Genomic DNA, 20,000 nt, shown 5'->3' on the forward strand with positions numbered 1-20,000 from the left:
TGTTTTCCAATGCAAAAAAGTCAGATATTGTTGACACTACCTGAAAATGCTCAAGACGGCACTATATACTATTTGCACAGCCATTTGAAAAATACAATAAAGTTACACATTACTGTATTTAGTGAGGTAACTACAAGACACTGAATGTTTCACATTTTTACTGCATAAGCTCTTTGCAATTCTAATTTGTTCACAGCATTGTGCAAAAGAAAAAATACACCCTTATTTACAACAAACATAAACTCCCTTTGGGTAGAGCTGTGCACAACTGTAAACAATACTGCAGTACATATTGGAACTGAACATACAACATACATAGTACTGTAATCATTCATGCACATCCAGACGTTCCTCTCTGTCTGGCCACATAATTTCATCTGCATCACAGCAAATATCATCTCTTGCAATGCAATCCAAAACAACAACATGCTTGCTCAGATGGTCTCCAGTTAGACCCCTCTCATTTTCAGGGATTCTGTCCCTGTAAAGAGTGTCTAACAAAGTCAGCAGATGTTTCATTGTGAGGCCGTGATTGACAGCATTTGTACCCCTGTTGTACCCCTAACATTTGTACCACAATTGATCCACAATTGTACCCCTGATTTCATCAGGGATCCGCCTATGTACTTGGCCTCTTCTTCCCCTTCCCCGTCCCCGTCCTGCACCGCACTCGCACCCTCACCCCTCTTCCACGAGGCTGGCCTTCCATTTCTGTATGAGAATGCGTTGAAATGGTACACACTATGTCCTGCTTGGTTCATATATGCTTGTAAAGTGGGGGTTTATGGGATTCAGCTCTGACAGTGATTATAGAGAAGTGGCTTATCATTGGTTGCAACTACAGTAATGCTTCACACACCCCTTCGCATCAGTGAAAGTTGAGATTCACCGGAGATACATTGTTCAACTTAGGAGACATTTTCAAAAATGATTAAAACATTTTTTTTTAAATTTGCTTGACAGATTTTGACAACTAGTTCAACATTTTTGTATGTAACAACTCAAGCAATGAAAGGAGGACTATTCGTTTTATATGGAATGACTATTCAGCATTCACAAGTATAGTTAATGATAATGTTATAAAACAGCAGAGAGTTGTATGAAAGCAATTGATGCATGTCCAAAAGCATTTGCAATTTGTTCGAAGGAATGAGAAACGGCTACTATGATGTGCACAAAGGACTAAATGTTGTGGAGGTTGAACTAACTGTTGTGCAAATGTAAATAATGATGTGAGAAATGCACCAAAGCGACTGAGAAAAACTGTAAAAACAAGACAGCGCCATCTAGTGTTTACCTAAAATACAATCAGTATGCTTTTTTTTATTATAATAATGTGACTCCTCCTTATCTAGCAGAATCGTAAGATGTTTAGCAGAGCTCGTAAACCCAAACACTAACGCGTCTAAACCATAAACAGTATATTAAGGTTTAAACTAGAACAACGGCGTTTTCAATCCCAGAAAGGCGGAACTGACGTGCGTGGCGTTTGTTTCCGCCGGAACCAGAAACAGCTGGAACTGAACTCTACAAAATATAAACAATGCAGGGGTTTTACTGTAAATGAAGCAGATATGAGGTCTGTAAACAGGCTGTTTAGCAGTAAATGGAGGGGGTTGTCCTCATACACACAAGGACAGAGTCCAGAAGCAAGAATCAGAGAGTATTTCTACTATATCGATCATCAAGGACAGGTATAGAGAGATTATTATAGGCTATTATTACTCCTGACATTGATGTCAGTCCTATAATCATGCTTTATGTTCTCTCTTGTCAAGCTCTTTCTGGATGACACCAAGGTGAAGAACTTTGTCACCTGTTTCAAAGGTATTTCTATTTGCATATCGACAGTAAAGCCAATATAAATATGTTTGTGAACCCTTAATATGGAGGTTACTTTTAATTTAAACTTGTGTGCATAAATGCTCTTATGGGATATGCATATGTCTTGTGGTCTGTATTACATTAATATAAACCTCTTACACAGTGACTGACTTACAGTACAATAGAGTTAATCCTCTTTCACTTTTCTGTACTTAAAATTGCTCTTACTGTGGCGTAACATGGTACAGTGATATGATAATACCACAGTACTGTATGGTTACCATATCCAAAATTTAACCCAAATAAAACTGAAAACATAATAATAGGAGAACCGTGAACATGCGAATGTGTCATTAAATGATTGCATTGTTAGCATGATTTATCATGCTAGCATGTTGCTAACATGATTTAGTATCCTGATTTAACATCCAACATATTTATGTTGCAAAATAAATGTTTATTGCTTAACACGTTAACATGTTTTACCATTTTGTTAACATGATTGGCATGTTGCTAGTACGATTAATATGTTGTTAACATGAATTAACATGTTACTAGCATGTTGCTAGCATTATTAACATGTTGCTAGCATGAGTTACCTCCTTTGTAGCATGTTTTAGCATTTTCTAGCATGATTTAACATGTTTTAATGATTTCATATGATTTAACACATTGCTAACATGTTTTAACATTTTATTAGCATGTTTTGCTAACATGAACTAACACATTCCTATGTTTTAACATGTTACTAACATTATTAGCAATTTGTTAACCTGTTGTTAGCATGAATTAACACAGTCCTAACATATTTTAACATGTTGTTAGCATTAATTAGCGTGTTACTAACATGATTAACTTGCTGTTAGTATGTTCATGTTGGTAACATGTTAGCATGATTAACATTTTGCAGATATGATTTAACACGTTGATAACATATTTTAACATTTAATTTGCATGTCGCTAGCCTGTTGCTAGCATGAATTAACTCATTCATAGTATGTTTTAACATGTTGCTAGCATGATTAGCATGTGTTCAACATATTTTAACAGATTGCTAGCATGAATTAGCATATTTTAGCATGTTTTCACAAAATGAATGTGATTTTACAACTCTTTCTCTCTGCTCCGTCTCTATTAGACCAGCGCTTCTTAGTTTTCTTCTTCAATCGTCTGAAACTGAACGAGAGTGGCCGTTACCAACAGGACTTCCCCTTCCTCTCGCTCTGCGGACGCGAACGCAACTTTGTGCGCTGTGACGATCAGCCCATCGTTTTCACGCACCTGTTATCGGAGGCGGGGCTTGAGGACCGTCTGTCATACTGTGGAGGCGGAGCTAAACTGACCGTTCCGTTCCAACCGGAGTCTCTTTTCATGCAACCAGTGAGCGGCAGACTGTACCACCCCGGACCTGAGCGGGGGGGAGGAGTGGGGTTGGTACGGTCCGCGTTGGCCATTGATCTGAGTGCACACTTCGAGTTTGTCACAGGCCAGGAGAGTTCAGGACAACCCACTCATTTCATGTGGGCGGGGCGTCGACACACACTAACGAAAGAGTTGGAGACACATTTTCATGCTCAAAAAGATTCAACATGATCAACCTAGTGCATTGTGACCATTAAAATCCAGATGTAAGTTCTGAACACTGATGAAATAAATGTATATATTGTGTCTAATGTCTGGTCTGATTTCTTAATGTTGGTTGTTCTGCCATCATTCGTTTACTCTCATTCTGTCACACATACACATATATATACAGTGGGGAGAACAAGTATTTGAAACACTGCCGATTTTGCAGGTTTTCCCACTTACAAAGCATGTAGAGGTCTGTAATTTTTATCATAGGTACACTTCAACTATGAGTGACGGAATCTAAAACAAAAATCCAGAAAATCACATTGTATGATTTTTAAATAATTAATTTGCATTTTATTGCATGACATAAGTATTTGATCACTTACCAACCAGTAAGAATTCCGGCTCTCACAGACCTGCTAGTCTTTCTTTAAGAAGCCCTCCTGTTCTCCACTCATTACCTTTATTAACTGCTCCTGTTTGAACTCGTTACCTGTATAAAAGGCACCTGTCCACACACTCAATCAAACAGACACCTGTCCACACACTCGATCAAACAGACACCTGTCCACACACTCGATCAAACAGACACCTGTCCACACACTCAATCAAACAGACACCTGTCCACACACTCAATCAAACAGACACCTGTCCACACACTCAATCAAACAGACACCTGTCCACACACTCAATCAAACAGACACATGTCCACACACTCAATCAAACAGACACCTGTCCACACACACTCAATCAAACAGGCACCTGTCCACACACTCAATCGAACAGACACCTGTCCACACACTCAATCAAACAGACACCTGTCCACAAACTCGATCAAACAGACACCTGTCCACACAGTCAATCAAACAGACACCTGTCCACACACTCAATCAAACAGACACCTGTCCACACACTCTATCAAACAGACTCCTGTCCACACACTCAATCAAACAGACACCTGTCCACACACTCAATCTAACAGACACCTGTCCACACACTCAATCAAACAGACACCTGTCCACACACTCAATCTAACAGACACCTGTCCACACACTCTATCAAACAGACACCTGTCCACACACTCAATCAAACAGACACCTGTCCACACACTCAATCAAACAGACACCTGTCCACACACTCAATCTAACAGACACCTGTCCACACACTCTATCAAACAGACACCTGTCCACACACTCTATCAAACAGACACCTGTCCACACACTCAATCAAACAAACAGACACCTGTCCACACATTCAATCAAACAGACACCTGTCCACACACTCAATCAAAGACACCTGTCCACACACTCAATCAAACAGACACCTGTCCACACACTCAATCAAACAGACACCTGTCCACACACTCAATCAAAGACACCTGTCCACACACTCAATCAAACAGACACCTGTCCACACACTCTATCAAACAGACACCTGTCCACACACTCAATCAAACAGACACCTGTCCACACACTCAATCAAAGACACCTGTCCACACACTCAATCAAACAGACACCTGTCCACACACTCTATCAAACAGACACCTGTCCACACACTCAATCAAACAGACACCTGTCCACACACTCAATCAAAGACACCTGTCCACACACTCAATCAAAGACACCTGTCCACACACTCAATCAAACAGACACCTGTCCACACACTCAATCAAAGACACCTGTCCACACACTCAATCAAACAGACACCTGTCCATACACTCAATCAAAGACACCTGTCCACACACTCAATCAAACAGACACCTGTCCACACACTCAATCTAACAGACACCTGTCCACACACTCTATCAAACAGACACCTGTCCACACACTCTATCAAACAGACACCTGTCCACACACTCAATCAAACAGACATCTGTCCACACACTCTATCAAACAGACACCTGTCCACACACTCAATCAAACAGACACCTGTCCACACACTCAATCAAACAGACACCTGTCCACACACTCAATCAAACAGACACCTGTCCACACACTCAATCAAACAGACACCTGTCCACACACTCGATCAAACAGACACCTGTCCACACACTCAATCAAACAGACACCTGTCCACACACTCAATCAAACAGACACCTGTCCACACACTCAATCGAACAGACACCTGTCCACACACTCAATCAAACAGACACCTGTCCACACACTCAATCAAACAGACACCTGTCCACACACTCAATCAAACAGACACCTGTCCACACACTCAATCAAACAGACACCTGTCCACACACTTGATCAAACAGACATCTGTCCACACACTCAATCAAACAGACACATGTCCACACACTCTATCAAACAGACACCTGTCCACACACTTGATCAAACAGACATCTGTCCACACACTCAATCAAAGACACCTGTCCACACACTCAATCAAACAGACTCCTGTCCACACACTCAATCAAACAGACACCTGTCCACACACTCAATCAAAGACACCTGTCCACACACTCAATCAAACAGACACCCGTCCACACACTCATTTAAAGACACCTGTCCACACACTCAATCAAAGACACCTGTCCACACACTCGATCAAACAGACACCTGTCCACACACTCAATCAAACAGACACCTGTCCATACACTCAATCAAAGACACCTGTCCACACACTCAATCAAACAGACACCTGTCCACACACTCTATCAAACAGACACCTGTCCACACACTCAATCAAACAGACACCTGTCCACACACTCAATCAAACAGACACCTGTCCACACACTCAATCAAACAGACACCTGTCCACACACTCAATCAAACAGACACCTGTCCACACACTCAATCCACACACTCAATCAAACAGACACCTGTCCACAATGACCATCTGGATGATCCAGAGGAGGAATGGGTGAAGGTCATGTGGTCTGATGGGAAAAAATAGAGCTTTTTGGTCTAAACTCCACTCGCCGTGTTTGGAGGAAGAAGGATGAGTACAACCCCAAGAACACCATCCCAACTGTGAAGCATGGAGGTGTAAACATCATTCTTTGGGGATGCTTTTCTGCACAGGGGACAGGACGACTGCACCGTATCGAGGGGAGGATGGAAGGGGTCGTGTATCGCCAGATCTTGGCCAACAACCTCCTTCCCTCAGTAAGAGCACTGAAGATGGGTCGTGGCTGGGTCTCCCAGCAGACAGCGACCCGAAACAAACAGCCAGGGCAACTGAGGAGTGGCTCCGTAAGAAGCATCTCAACGTCCTGGAGTGGCCTAGCCAGTCTCCAAACCTGAACCCAACAGAAAATCTTTGGAGGAGCTGAAAGTCCGTATTGCCCAGCGACAGCCCCGAAACCTGGAGGATCTGGAGAAGGTGTGTATGGAGGAGTGGGCCAGGATCCCTGCAGTGTGTGCAAACTTGGTCAAGAACTACAGGAAACGTATGATCTCTATAATTGCAAACAAATGTTTCTGTACCAAATATTACGTTCTGCTATTCTGATGTATCAAATACTTATGTCATGCAATAAAATGCTAATTAATTACTTAAAAATCATACAATGTGATTTTCTGGATTTTTGTTTTAGATTCCATCTCTCATAGTTGAAGAGTACCTATGATACAAATTACAGACTTCTACATGCTTTGTATGTGGGAAAACCTGCAAAATCGGCAATCAACCTAGTACATTGTGACCATTAATATCCAGGTGTAATTAACGTATGTTCTGAATACTATATATATATATATATGGCAATGTACCATCTTCCTAGCATCCAAATAAACCTTTGTGATTTACAATCTGATTCAGGAGCTGTTGTGTCTTGATGTTATCAGCAGGGTCATGCAGTGTGTTTGGCCTTGTCCCAAATGGCACACAATGCACTTTCGGTCTTGCGCGTGTCCATTATTAACTTCATGAGACCGGAGAGTGTCCCATTTGTCATTTTAGGTTTTAGAAGGTCGATATGCGCCCTCTATTTTTTTTTTTGCTTTGTTTGTTTTTCAAAGGGACTTTTTTTTAATTGAGAACATTATATAAACAAGGAAGGAAACAGCAGTCACGCGCACTCGATGTTCACAGAGTTCAGTCAGAGCGGCGTTGCGTCACGAAAGTGCGGACTCGAAGGAAGACCGCGAGTGCTTAGGGTGCCATTTGGGACAGGGCCAAAGTGTTGAAACCAGTTTACAAACACAGATTGGAGAACACATGAGAGTAGTTGGGCGGAGACTGAATACTAGCAGGAGGAATCATGTAACCGTGTGAAGGGTCACCCGGTCACACGTGAGCATACGGTGGGAGACGGGAGAAACTAAAGCAAAGACGGGAAACACTAATACTGCATGTCGCACAACAACAACAACAAAAACAAGCAGATAAACTGAACTGAAACATGGCCACACGTGAGGGGAATGAGCAGTCCGTGCTTCACCGGGTTCCTCCGTTACTCACGGATCTGTACCAGTTCACCATGGCGTACGCGTACTGGCGCGCGCGCAGACACAACGAGCCGGCCGTGTTCGAACTGTTTTTCCGGGATAACCCGTTCGGCGGAGGCTTTTCACTGTTTGCGGGTCTGAGCGACTGTTTGCTGTTCCTACAAAACTTCACTTTCTCAGATGACGGTGAGCATGTGTACTGCATACACACTTACTCGTGTCTTTGACTTTTAGAATGCGTCTCAAAAACTAGTACACATCATTTTTGGGCATGTGTCTAACGTGCTCCCTAATACAGCATGTGGTTAAAAACATAGTATGCTGCATAATTGACAGCATTTTTGGCATGTGTCTTAAAAACTAGTGCACCGAGTAGGCTATATAATGCATCTTAAAACCTAGTATGCTGCCTAACTAAATAACATGTCATAAAACCAGTGAGCTCCCTACCCAAAACGATTTTTTGGGCATGCATCTCAAATCTTAGTATGCTACATAACTTTGTGCATGTCTTAAAACCTAGTTAACTGACTACCTAAACAGATTTTTTTTTGTCATGCATCTTAACATCACTAACCTAGTATGCTGCATAACTACAGCATTTTGGCATGTGTCTTAAAACCTAGTGCACAGACTATCATGCATTTCAAAACCTAGTATGCTGCCTAAGTCTCTCCCTACCCAAACAGCTATGTTTGTGCATGCATCTCAAAATTTAGTATGCTACACAACTTTGTACATGTCTTAAAGGTCATGCATCTTAACATTTAATATGTTGCCTAAGTAGACATCATTTGTTAAGCATGTCCTAAAACCAAGTGACCACCATACCTAAACAGCTTTTTTGGTCATGCATCTTAAAAGTTAGTATGCTGCCTAACTAAACAGCATTTGTCAGGCACACGTCTTAACCAAGTAAGCTCCCTACTCAAAAAGCATGCATCTTAAAACCTAGTATGCAGTCTCTACATAGACAGCTTTTGGCAGCTGTCTCTCAATTGATCTGGGCTGTTTCTCAAAAGCATGCTTTTGGGAAACAGCCCAGATCTGACTGCACAGATTGAACATTTGTGCATGCATTACTAAACCTAGTATGCTGCCTAAGTAGACAATATTAGTCAGATATGCATCTTAAAACCAAGTAAAATGACTACCTAAACAGATTTTTGTGGCATGCATCTCAAAACCAAGTATGCTGCTTGGCATAGGCACCCTAACCCATAGGCAGCTTTTGACAGTGTCTCAAAACTTTGTGGTGAGAGCATAGACAGCATTTTTGGCATGCGTCTTAAAACCTTGGGCCCCGACTACATCATGTATTTCAAAACCTAATATGCTGCCTAACTAAACAGAATATCTTAAAATCAAGTGAGCTCCCTACCCAAACAGCTTTTTTGGGCATGCATCTCAAAACTTATTAGTATGCTACATCATTTTTTGCATGTCTTAAAACCTAGTTAACTATCTAAACAGCATTTTTGGTCATGCATTTATTATGTTGCCTAACTAGACTTAATTTGCTAGGCATATGTCCTAAAAACAAATGACCAAAAGACCAAGTTTTTTTGCTCATGCATCTTTTAAGTTGACAGAATATTTGGAAATGCATCACTAACCTAGTATGCTGCCATCTCAAAAGCAAGTGATTTTATAGTATATTTGACTGAACACTTCTGGAAATGCTGTCTAGTTAGGCTCACTAGGTTGAGGCCATCTCACTGTGTCTTCTAACACGTTTGTTGATATGCATTTGTTCCTTAACATGCTTTCTGTAGTCTGATGATGCCGTTATCTGAAAGTAAGTAGTTGCAACATGAAGAATGCAAGCAAAGTCCATGGAAATGATCAGTGCTGCTCATGTGTCTGTATGCTTATGGGATTATTTTTGTGCCTTTAATATTAAACGTAACTTTTCAAGAAACGAATGAAAATATAAATGGAAAACATAAAATGTCTTTTAAACCAAAAAAAAAAAAAAAATTGCAGATTCAATTTTTGACTGTTTTTAAAGGGGTGGTTGATTATGATTCGACTTTTCTAACTGTAGTTAGTGTGTAATGTTGCTGTTTGATCATAAACAACATCTGCAAAGTCACAACGCTCAAAGTTCAGAGCAAAGGGAGATATTTGCTTTTAAAGAAATCGCTTTTTAAGAACTACAACAAACGGCTGGTAGAGACTACACGACATTCCTCCCGGTTAGTGACATCACCAACCCTAAAATTTACATAAACCCCGCCCCCAGAACACGATTTATAGATTATCATGACAGAATATGCTAATCAATGACTAGAAGATAACTACACATAAGCTTCATAAATTCATCAACTAACCATTCAGAGATGTCCTGTTGCTTCTACATGTTGTCTCTTCTTCTTGAGTCTCTCCATCTTTCTAACTGAAAGTTTTTGAAATGTTCAGTGTGTGTGTGTGTGTGTGTGTGTGTGAGATAAAAGGACACGAGCTGTTGAAGCTCCGCCCCCTGTGCCGGGAGCAGCAGCTCATTTGCATTTAAAGGGACAGACACAAAACGGTGTGTTTTTGCTCGTCCTCAAAAAGTGATGATTTTAACATGCTATATTAAAATATCTGTGGGGTATTTTGAGCTGAAACTTCACACACACACTCTGGGGACATCAGAGACTTATTTTACATCTTGTGAAAACAGACACAAAACCATCCATTTTTAAATGGGTTAATTTAAATGGGTTTTACCACCCATTTAAAACGCGCATCTTTCGCTGATCAATAAATAAAAATAAATGTAAAAAACGTTTTCTTTTATTTTTTTCAATTTCAAATAAATTTTATTCATTGTCCATTTATATTTTCATTCGTTTCTTGTAAAGTTACGTTCAATATTAAAGGCACAAAAATAATCCCATACAAGCTCAGCATCATCTGGTGTGTTTTCAGATGTGGAGTATTTGCGCTCCGTCCTCCCGGCGGACACAGACGCTGCTTTCTTCACGTATCTGAAGGAGCTGGACTGTTCAGCGGTGTGTGTGTCGGCGGTGCCCGAGGGATCCGTGGTCTTCGCTCGAGTACGTGAACGCTTCAGCCGTATTGCTGTTGTTCTGCGGGACGCTGGGTTCATGTTGAGTTCTGTCTGTACTCGTGTTGTTAGGTTCCTCTGCTGGAAGTATCTGGACCGCTGGCTGTCGTTCAGTTGCTGGAGACCAGTCTGCTCTGCCTGGTGAACTACGCCAGGTAAACACAACTGCACATAGTTCAAAACATTCTGTTAAATGACATTATTTTCTTGAATGCAATCGTGCTTTAAAAAAACAAAAAAAACATTTATATGACAGTGTGCTTGTGTTTATATTCACCTGGCAGCATTCAGTGAAGTGAAAGGAGTTGCTTAATGTTCAGAAAATGCTACAAACTACATGTATATTAGCTTTGGTGCTGTTCGCTCATTTTTGACTGAAACATTTTGTTTTGTTTTTTCTTTTTTCATCGTAATGGTATGAAACTTGGTAAAGGGTTTGGCACTTGCTATGTGAACACATGATTCAAAAAGGTTAAATGGTCACACTTGTGCTCCTCGCGGTCAAAAATGAGCGCATTGGAAATGAATGCGAGATGGATTTCCTCTAGTGGAAGCGTTTGGTACTGCAGCCACACACACTCTCACTGAAAGCTCATTTTTTGAGATATCAATCTCAAATTTGTAACACAACTTGTTTAGATGTATGGCTTTCATTTGCTTGCCGTTTTAGAGTAAAACGTTTTTTAAATATATATTTCATATAAACATTGAAAATAGTATTTTGCGCATTTTTCATAACAATAAACGTAAAATTCTGTAACTTTTTAAAACTTTTTTCACTTCAGCAATAATCTCCCAAGTTTCGTCTTTGAAAAGACATCAAACTTCAGTTGCTCTAAAGCATTCAAGATTTACGACAGTTTAAGTTGAAAATGTAATTTTCAGGTCTATGAAAATCTATTTATTCAAAAAGTGAATAAATGGATTTTAAGACAGCGTAAATCTCAGCTCTATCTATCTATTGTTGATCTATCTATCTATCTGTTGTTGTCTATCTATCTATCTGTTGTTGTCTATCTATCTATCTATCTATCTGTTGTTGGTCTATCAGTCTATCTATCTATCTTTATGTTGTTGTTCTATCTATCTGTTGTTGATCTATCTATCTATCTGTTGTTGATCTATCTATCTATTGTTTATCTATCTATCTGTCTATCTATATGTTGTTGGTCTATCTGTCTATCTATCTATATGTTGTTGTTCTATCTATCTGTTGTTGATCTATCTATCTATCTATCTGTTGTTGATCTATCTATCTATCTATCTGTTGTTTATCTATCTATCTATCTGTTGTTGATCTATCTATCTATCTGTTGTTGATCTATCTATCTATCTGTTGTTGATCTATCTATCTATCTATCTGTTGTTGATCTATCTATCTATCTATCTATCTGTTGTTGATCTATCTATCTGTTGTTGATCTATCTATCTGTTGTTTATCTATCTATCTGTTGTTTATCTATCTATCTATTAGGGGTGGTTAATCTGTCTGATTTCCCGATTCGATTCGATTACGATTATTGAAGTCCCGATTCGATTACAGTCGATTTTCGATTATTAACGATTCTCGATTATTGATTTTCCATTTCACAACAGTAAATTCACTACAGTAAAAATCACAACAATAACAAATTATAACAAACTTCAACATATTCTGAATCTCTATTAACATAAAATACGGATGTCCACGCATCACATGTTACAGCTCCTACCCGCTTTCTTCAGTGATTCCATGACTTCGGTTTTGGTCTTGTTGTAGAGTGTGGGGATCGCTGTGTCTGTAAAATATCTCCGAGATGGGACGTTGTATCTCGGCTCCAAAGTGTGCAACATAGCGCGAAAGCCCTGGTTCTCAACGACTGGATGCAAATCCTTGGCAATAAAAGTTGCGATTGATTGTGTAATGCGCTTTGCCCTTTCCGAGCCGGGTGGAAGCTTTGACAATATTGTTTCCACGCTTCAGAGTTCCGTCTTTTGCGTTCCGTCAATATTACGTTATTATCGATTTTTTTTTTTTGAAAATCGATTTTTGGCATTTGTGAATCGATTCAGAATCGTCCACGTCCGCATCGCGATGCATCTAAGAATCGATTTTTTTCCCCACCCCTACTATCTATTGTTGTTCTATCTATCTGTTGTTGATCTATCTATCTGTCTGTCTATCTATCTATCTATCTATCTGTTGTTGATCTATCTGTCTATCTATATGTTGTTGTTCTATCTATCTGTTGTTGATCTATCTATCTATCTATCTATCTATCTATCTGTTGTTGATCTATCTATCTATCTATCTGTTGTTGATCTATCTATCTATCTGTTGTTGATCTATCTATCTATCTATCTGTTGTTGATCTATCTATCTATCTGTTGTTGATCTATCTATCTATATATTGTTGTTCTATCTATCTGTTGTTGATCTATCTATCTATATATTGTTGTTCTATCTATCTGTTGTTGATCTATCTATCTATATATTGTTGTTCTATCTATCTGTTGTTGATCTATCTATCTATATATTGTTGTTCTATCTATCTGTTGTTGATCTATCTATCTATATATTGTTGTTCTATCTATCTGTTGTTGATCTATCTATCTGTCTATCTATCTGTTGTTGATCTGTCTATCTATATATTGTTGTTCTATCTATATATTGTTGTTCTATCTGTCTGTCTATCTGTCTGTCTATCTATCTATATCACACAATTTGTGAAAAAGAGTTCTCACTCTAAAAAATGGGATTTTTTATTTTTTAAGTTGCTCTATGTGTGTAAAGTGTAATCTATGTGACGAGTCTCCTGACCGCGTAACGAGTGTGTGCTTCTACACTCTCTCTCCTCTCAGTCTGGTGTGTAGCAATGCTGCTCGTTTCCGTTTGGCTGCAGGTCCCCGACGGAGACTAATGGAGATGGGACTCAGAAGAGCTCAGGGGCCCGACGGGGGCCTGACCGCCTCCCGATACTCTTACATCGGTGGTAAGTGGGGCAAAAACGGTAACACTTCATAGATGCACCGATTGTCAGACTGTTTTAAGTCAGTCTGACAGATGCCGATTTTATGCCGGTCAAATGCACTCGGGCACCGCATGATTAACATAGCGCATCAGCATCACACGTGCACACGGAACGCACATGTAGGAAACCTTGTGAATCACAGCCGTTTTACTTTTTTCACATTCACGGCCGCGTATTTTTTCCGCCGTGAATGTTAATCAATGAGTGCGTTCACACCGCGAGCAGGAGCGTCGCGTGAGCAGCAGTGAATTAGGCGCCGAGTCTATTGCTGCTGCGCTGCTCACGCTCACGGACAAAATAAATCAGATTTCAGACAAAAAGTGCCCAAAATGCACAGAATTTGCATGACTAGTGTGTTTTAACAAGAACTGGAGTAGCTGTGTCAGAAAAGAAAAATAAGACTCAAAAATATTTATAGAAAATGGACCCATTTAAACTTGTTTTTATTATTCAGTTTGGGTAAAAGTATTTGGTGTTTTATAAAATAAAATGAAATATAGCAAATAAATATTTGTGTGCTGTAAAGTGGTTAGAAAAAATGTCATCGGTATCGGCAGCCCAAACTCGGAAATCAGAATCGGCCTAGAAAATTGTAATGTTGCATGTCTAGTTTACAATAAGGTTAATTAGTTAATGTATTAACTAACAATGAGCAATACATTTGTTACCGTATTTATTAATCTTCGTTAATGTTAGTTAATAAAAAATCAGCTGTTTATTGTTTGTTCATGTTGGTTCTCAGTGCATTATAATGTTAACAAACACCTTTGATTTTAATAACGTATTAGTAAATGTTGAAATTAATATTAAGTTACTAAAATGAATAAATGCTTTAGAAGAAGAATGTTAACCAATGAACCTTATTGTAAAGTGTTACCACAAAAACACACGTTTCCAGCCAAGAACCAACATTTACAACAATATCCAGAAGTGAATCAATCACTCTGGAGCCATTGCAGTATTTGTATGATATTTTACGGTCTTCAACATCATCTGAACTGCTGTTGCTGTTTCTGTTTGATTTTCCAGGTTTTGATTTGACAAGTAATGCTCTCGCCGGGCGTCAGTTTGGCATTCCTGTGGCGGGAACCATGGCACACTCTTATGTCACTTCCTTTTCCTCCCTGGAGGAGGTGTGGCCACAGGTGGGTTCAACATTTCAGTGTTTCTGATCAATATGCAGGTACTTCATATTTCTTTATGCATATACACTACCGTTCAAACGCTTGGGGTCGGAAGTTTTGTTTTGTTTCTCTTCTGGTCAAAAAGGCTGCATTTATTTGATCAAAAATACAGTAAATTTTTTAAAATATTATTACAATTTAAAATAACAGTTTTTTACGTGAATGTATGTAATTTATTCCTGTGATCAAATCTGAATTTTCAGCATCATTACTCCAGTCTTCAGTGTCACATGATCCTTCAGAAATCAGTATAATATGATGATCTGATGCTCAAGAAACATTTATGATTATTATCAATGCTGAAAACGGTCATATTTTTGTGGAAACTGTGATACATTTTATTTCTCAGGATTCTCTGATGAATAGAAAGTTCAAAAGAACTGCTTTAAAAAAAAAAAAAAAAGTGATACATTGATGCATGTCTTTAGTATCGGTATTTTGATTGATTTAATGCGTCCTTGCTGAATAAAAGTATTGAACGCTTATATGTTCTACATGTGTGGCGTCAGACTCTGGTTCCCTGCGGTGGCGCCGGCCCGATTGACTTCATCTGTCTGGTGAAGGGTTGGCTGGGGCGCGTCTGCCAGCTTTTGGGCTCAAAACCGAACCTCATTCGAGAGGGCGAACTGGCGGCCTTCCTCTCTTACGCCATCGCGTATCCTCAAAACTTCCTTCCTGTGATCGACAGCTACAGTGTCAGCCGGTGAGACATTCCCAAAAGCACGGGATGATTGTGTGTGGTGATGTTTTATCTGGCTGTAGATGACGCGTGTGTGTGTGTGTGTGCAGTAGTGGTCTGCTGTGTTTCTGTTCTGTGGCGTTGGGTCTGGATGAGCTTCAGTATCGGCCCCTGGGCGTCAGGCTGGACAGTGGCGACCTCTGCAGGCAGTCGCTGGAAGTGCGCCGAGTCTTCAAAGAATGCAGCAAACAGTGAGACTCTTCCTTTTTTTTTTTTTTTTTATACCCGCCCCCTATAGTTACTGTTGCTATGTCAGACAAGCCACGCCTCTCTCACACACACACACACCATGTTCTCAAACACATTGCTGAGCAGAGAGGACACTGACAACACACTGACAGAACAGACCAGCTTACTTTTGATATGAAACAGTCTCAACTTTCAAATTTGGTCATTTATTAAAGAAATTTAAACAATAAATACCTCTTTAATGTGTCTGACAGATCGCTCAGTTAAAGCCGCTCGTGAACCGATCATCTATTCCTTCTAGTTCATTTATAGCATCAAATAAACATGAATGAACATCAGAAGGAATGTTGTTTTAACCGCGGAAAGACGTCAGTACACTCCACTTCTCAAGCTCAAATCCTCCCATGTTAATCTGCTAACTCTCCTTACTGCTTTGTCGGACAAAAATGGCAGATTCGGCGAATGGCGGATTATGATTGGTCAGATCGCCTGTCAATCAAACTCCCTGCAAAGGGTCAATTCGCTTACTTTTACTACGCCCTAAAAGTATGTACTCTTTTTGTGAAGAAAAAGTGCAGTTTTGAGTGTGTAGCAGAAGAGTAGACAAGCTTTGGGACTTACTATCACGTCATACAATTGCGTCTCTAACGGTTGCTCTGTCAATCTGGCCTGTCAATCATCTTGTCAAAGATAAAATCCTCATTTTATTTTATTTCCGCAGCACGTTGATCTGCAGTCGCAGGTCTTTCATGCGGAGACTCCTCATATTCATGTATAGTTATACATTTAAAAGTTAAACTTCAAACGATCACACGTTGATCTGATTGGTTACAAGGTAGTGTGTGACGTCAGAAACACCAGCGATTTCAAACCGTGTTTTTGAGACTGTCTTTGGTTCACTGCAGTTTTAAGCAGAAAATACTCAGCAATGCTGTCCACTTATGAATTTACACATGTGTGTGTTAAAGCAGATTAAAAACACCACATAGACACATAAACAACATTAAAAGCTGAGATACTTAAATAACTTGAAGTTTCTGTGTGTAGCTTCTCAGTTCCTCAGTTTGAGTCTCTCCTCATCGTCGGCACAAACAGTATTTCTGAACAGAGTCTCTCTGAACTCAACAAGAAGGTAAGAGCTTTTCATAAAGACGGCAACGTTCATGTGCAGTGAAGACGTTCATTACCTGTCTGTCTGTCTGTCTGTCTGTCTGCCAGGACAATGAGATCGATGTGGTCGGTGTCGGGACTCATCTGGTCACATGCACACGTCAGCCTTCTCTGGGGTGTGTTTATAAGGTACCAAAAGCTGTAGCAAAACTCACACAAGTTTTTTTTTTTTTCCTCCATTCTGTCTGTCACCTGATAGAGTTTTAGTTCCTGTCGCCTTTTCCGCCTTTGGCTTGCCTAGTTCGGGACATTTAATGTAATATTCAACAATATTATTGATCTGCCTGCATTGACACCATTATATGAGAACTGAACTGAGCTGGACGGTGACATCACAGTTTTCTCCAGAGCGGCTATATGTGTATATATATAAATATACAGATGAAACTGGAAAAATTAGAATATGGCGCAAAAGTTCATTTATTTCGGTAAGTCAACTTAAAAGGTGAAACTAATATATTATATAGACTCATTACATGCAAAGTGAGATATTTCAAGCCTTTATTTGTTATAATTTTGATGATTATGAAACATACATGAAAACCTTTTCACAATATTCTAATTTTGAATTTGGGGTTGTCATAAGCTGTAAGCCATAATCATCACAATTATAACTAATAAAGGCTTGAAATATCTCACTTTGCATGTAATAAGTCTATATAATATATTAGTTATAAATGAACTTTTTTGCACCATATTCAAATTTTTCCAGTTTCACCTGTAAATATATATATATACTAACTGTATACCGTTCAATTATTAACTTTTTTAATACTTTACAACAAAAATGAAACATCACTGAGCTTACTTAAGCCGGACTGTGACGCTATTTTCTTCTGGAAACAAACTTTGTTGCATTATTTTCCTGTTATCTCTGTAAAGCTGCTTTGAATCTGTTTTGTAAAAAAGCGCTGTATAAATAAAGCTGACTTGACACAAAGTGCTTTATTAACACACGTTCACGGCTTTATTACTCACCCTGTGGTTTTTCAGCTGATAGAGGTCAGAGGTCGTCCCAGAATGAAGTTCAGTGAAGATCTAGAGAAAAGCACATTGCCAGGACGGAAGTCTGTCTATAGGCTTCTGGACACAGACGGTCAGTATTTTTCTGTTGTGCTTATATATATATATATATATATATATATATATATATATGATTTGATGCTCAAGAAACATTTCTGATTATTATCAGTGTTAAAAATAGTTTTTTCAGGATATTTTGATGAATAGAAAGTTCAAAAGATCAGCATTTATCTTAAATAGAAAAGCTTTTATAAAAATAAACACTACCGTTCAAAAGTTCGGGGTCAGTAAGAATGCATTAAGGATTGCATTAAATTGATCAAAAGTGACAGTAAAGACATTTTATAACTTACAAAAGACCCTATTTCAAATAAATATAATATAACTTTCTATTCTACTTTCTCGACTGGAGTAATGATGCTGAAAATTCAGCTTTAATTGCAGAAATAAAATACATTTGAACATATATTCCCATAGAAAACACGTTTTATATTGTAATAATATTTCACAATTACAGATTTTTTGTTTTGAATCAAATGAATGCAGCCTTGAGCAGAAGAGACTTCTTTTAAAACATTAAAAATCTTACCAATCCCAAACTTTTGTGTGTGTGTGAATAAATGACTGGAATCTTATTAATTTGAACTGATTTTCCAAAGCTATTACTCATCTGATTAGATTGTTACGTTAGCTGCCGGTTTAACCAGCTCCACATTTGCCTGAATCGAGTTCACCTGAGTCTCTGTTCCGCAGCTCATCCGCTGATGGATCTGGTGTGTCTGTCAGAAGAACCGGCTCCTAAAGCAGGCGTCGCACTGAACTGCTTTCCTCTAGGACTGGACAAGACCGTTCAATCCATCACTCCCGCTCATGTAGCCAGTCTACGCTTGGAGGTCTTCTCCCGTGGGAAGGTGAGTGCGTCCAATATCAGTGTCTATGAAGCCCCTCCTTCTGAAAAGCACACTGTGCTCTGATTGGTCGGCTGGATCAGTGTGCTGTGATTGGTCGAGCGCTTCGAGTGTGTTTGGGAAATGTCCCGCCCCTTACCATAACCGCCAGTTTAACACACTACTAACTAACTCAACCAGGCCCCGCCCCTTTATTCTGCATATTAATTATTATAATGAGGAATATTGTGACGTGTTCGTTCAACTAACTTGATTTAACACTTTATAAGCAAATCTTGGCATTTTGCTAACATGTTCCTAGCATGATTTGGCACACTGTTAGCATAAATTAACACATTGCCTAGCATGTTTCTAGCATGAATGAACAAATTGCTAGCATTTTTCTTACATGAATTGGTACATTACTAACATGTTATTTTGCTAGCATGATTTAACATGTTGCTAGCATGTTTCTAACATGTTGCTAGCATGTTTCTAACATGAATTAGCACAACTCTAACATGTTTTAGTATATTGCTAGCATGAATTAACAGTTTTAACACATGGCTAGCATGTTTTAACATGTTGTCCTAGGCTAGCTGTTAAGCTTTGTTAGTGATAGACAGCTTAAATACTCTATACGTTTTGACCCCCTCCATGATAGTTATGTTTATAATTATCGTTCTTGGTGTGAATGGACATTTAGAGTAAGAACTGTTAGTCTCAGAAGAAGAAGGAGAAGTTTAAATAGCCGTTCAGTTGGCTTTCACAAGCTAACATAATGAGTTCAAATCTACAGATGTGAACTCCAATGCTGATTTCAAAGGCATTTTTTGTACAGAAGCTAATTGATGTGTGTGTTTGTGTGCACAGATCACATTCCCCCTCAACAGCGCGTCAGAGAGTCGCGAGCGCGCACAGATTTCTCTGCAATCGCTGCATCCTCACC

At 39.3% G+C, this 20,000-nt stretch overlaps 2 protein-coding genes across 3 annotated transcripts in view; both read left to right on the forward strand.

The window, feature by feature from the left end:
• Positions 1 to 1,295: 1,295 nt before the first annotated feature.
• cUnh8orf82 (chromosome Un C8orf82 homolog) lies at positions 1,296 to 3,492 on the forward strand. Its single transcript, XM_079639566.1, has 3 exons — positions 1,296 to 1,694; positions 1,779 to 1,827; positions 2,963 to 3,492. Exons 1-3 carry the CDS (start codon positions 1,575 to 1,577, stop codon positions 3,415 to 3,417), a joined length of 624 nt encoding a protein of 207 aa, XP_079495692.1. The 5' UTR covers positions 1,296 to 1,574; the 3' UTR covers positions 3,418 to 3,492.
• A 3,965-nt stretch (positions 3,493 to 7,457) lies between these two features.
• Positions 7,458 to 20,000, forward strand: part of naprt (nicotinate phosphoribosyltransferase) — a 13,499-nt gene continuing 956 nt past the window's right edge. Inside the window, exons 1-13 of one of the 2 annotated variants that reach the window (XM_079639547.1) lie at positions 7,458 to 7,468; positions 7,552 to 7,979; positions 10,710 to 10,837; positions 10,921 to 11,003; positions 13,690 to 13,820; positions 14,889 to 15,004; positions 15,553 to 15,746; positions 15,833 to 15,973; positions 17,019 to 17,103; positions 17,190 to 17,270; positions 18,135 to 18,237; positions 18,918 to 19,075; positions 19,925 to 20,000. The exon at positions 19,925 to 20,000 is cut by the window's right edge and continues 32 nt beyond it. In XM_079639547.1, coding sequence (XP_079495673.1) covers positions 7,748 to 7,979; positions 10,710 to 10,837; positions 10,921 to 11,003; positions 13,690 to 13,820; positions 14,889 to 15,004; positions 15,553 to 15,746; positions 15,833 to 15,973; positions 17,019 to 17,103; positions 17,190 to 17,270; positions 18,135 to 18,237; positions 18,918 to 19,075; positions 19,925 to 20,000 — 1,528 coding nt within the window. In that variant the 5' untranslated portion in view covers positions 7,458 to 7,468; positions 7,552 to 7,747. The other variant, XM_079639548.1, reaches the window with a different exon arrangement.

Source organism: Phoxinus phoxinus (assembly GCF_949152265.1).
Source record: "Phoxinus phoxinus genome assembly, chromosome: 16".
Lineage (NCBI taxonomy): Eukaryota > Metazoa > Chordata > Actinopteri > Cypriniformes > Leuciscidae > Phoxinus > Phoxinus phoxinus.

What these genes read in the sequence shown, in the direction of transcription:
- cUnh8orf82 (XM_079639566.1), top strand. Translation starts at nt 1,575, where the DNA reads ATGAGGTCTGTAAACAGGCTGTTTAGCAGTAAATGGAGGGGGTTGTCC. An exon ending in ATATCGATCATCAAGGACAG is followed by an intron (nt 1,695 to 1,778) that starts GTATAGAGAGAT and finishes TCTCTTGTCAAG; the next exon opens with CTCTTTCTGGATGACACCAA. An exon ending in CTTTGTCACCTGTTTCAAAG is followed by an intron (nt 1,828 to 2,962) that starts GTATTTCTATTT and finishes CGTCTCTATTAG; the next exon opens with ACCAGCGCTTCTTAGTTTTC.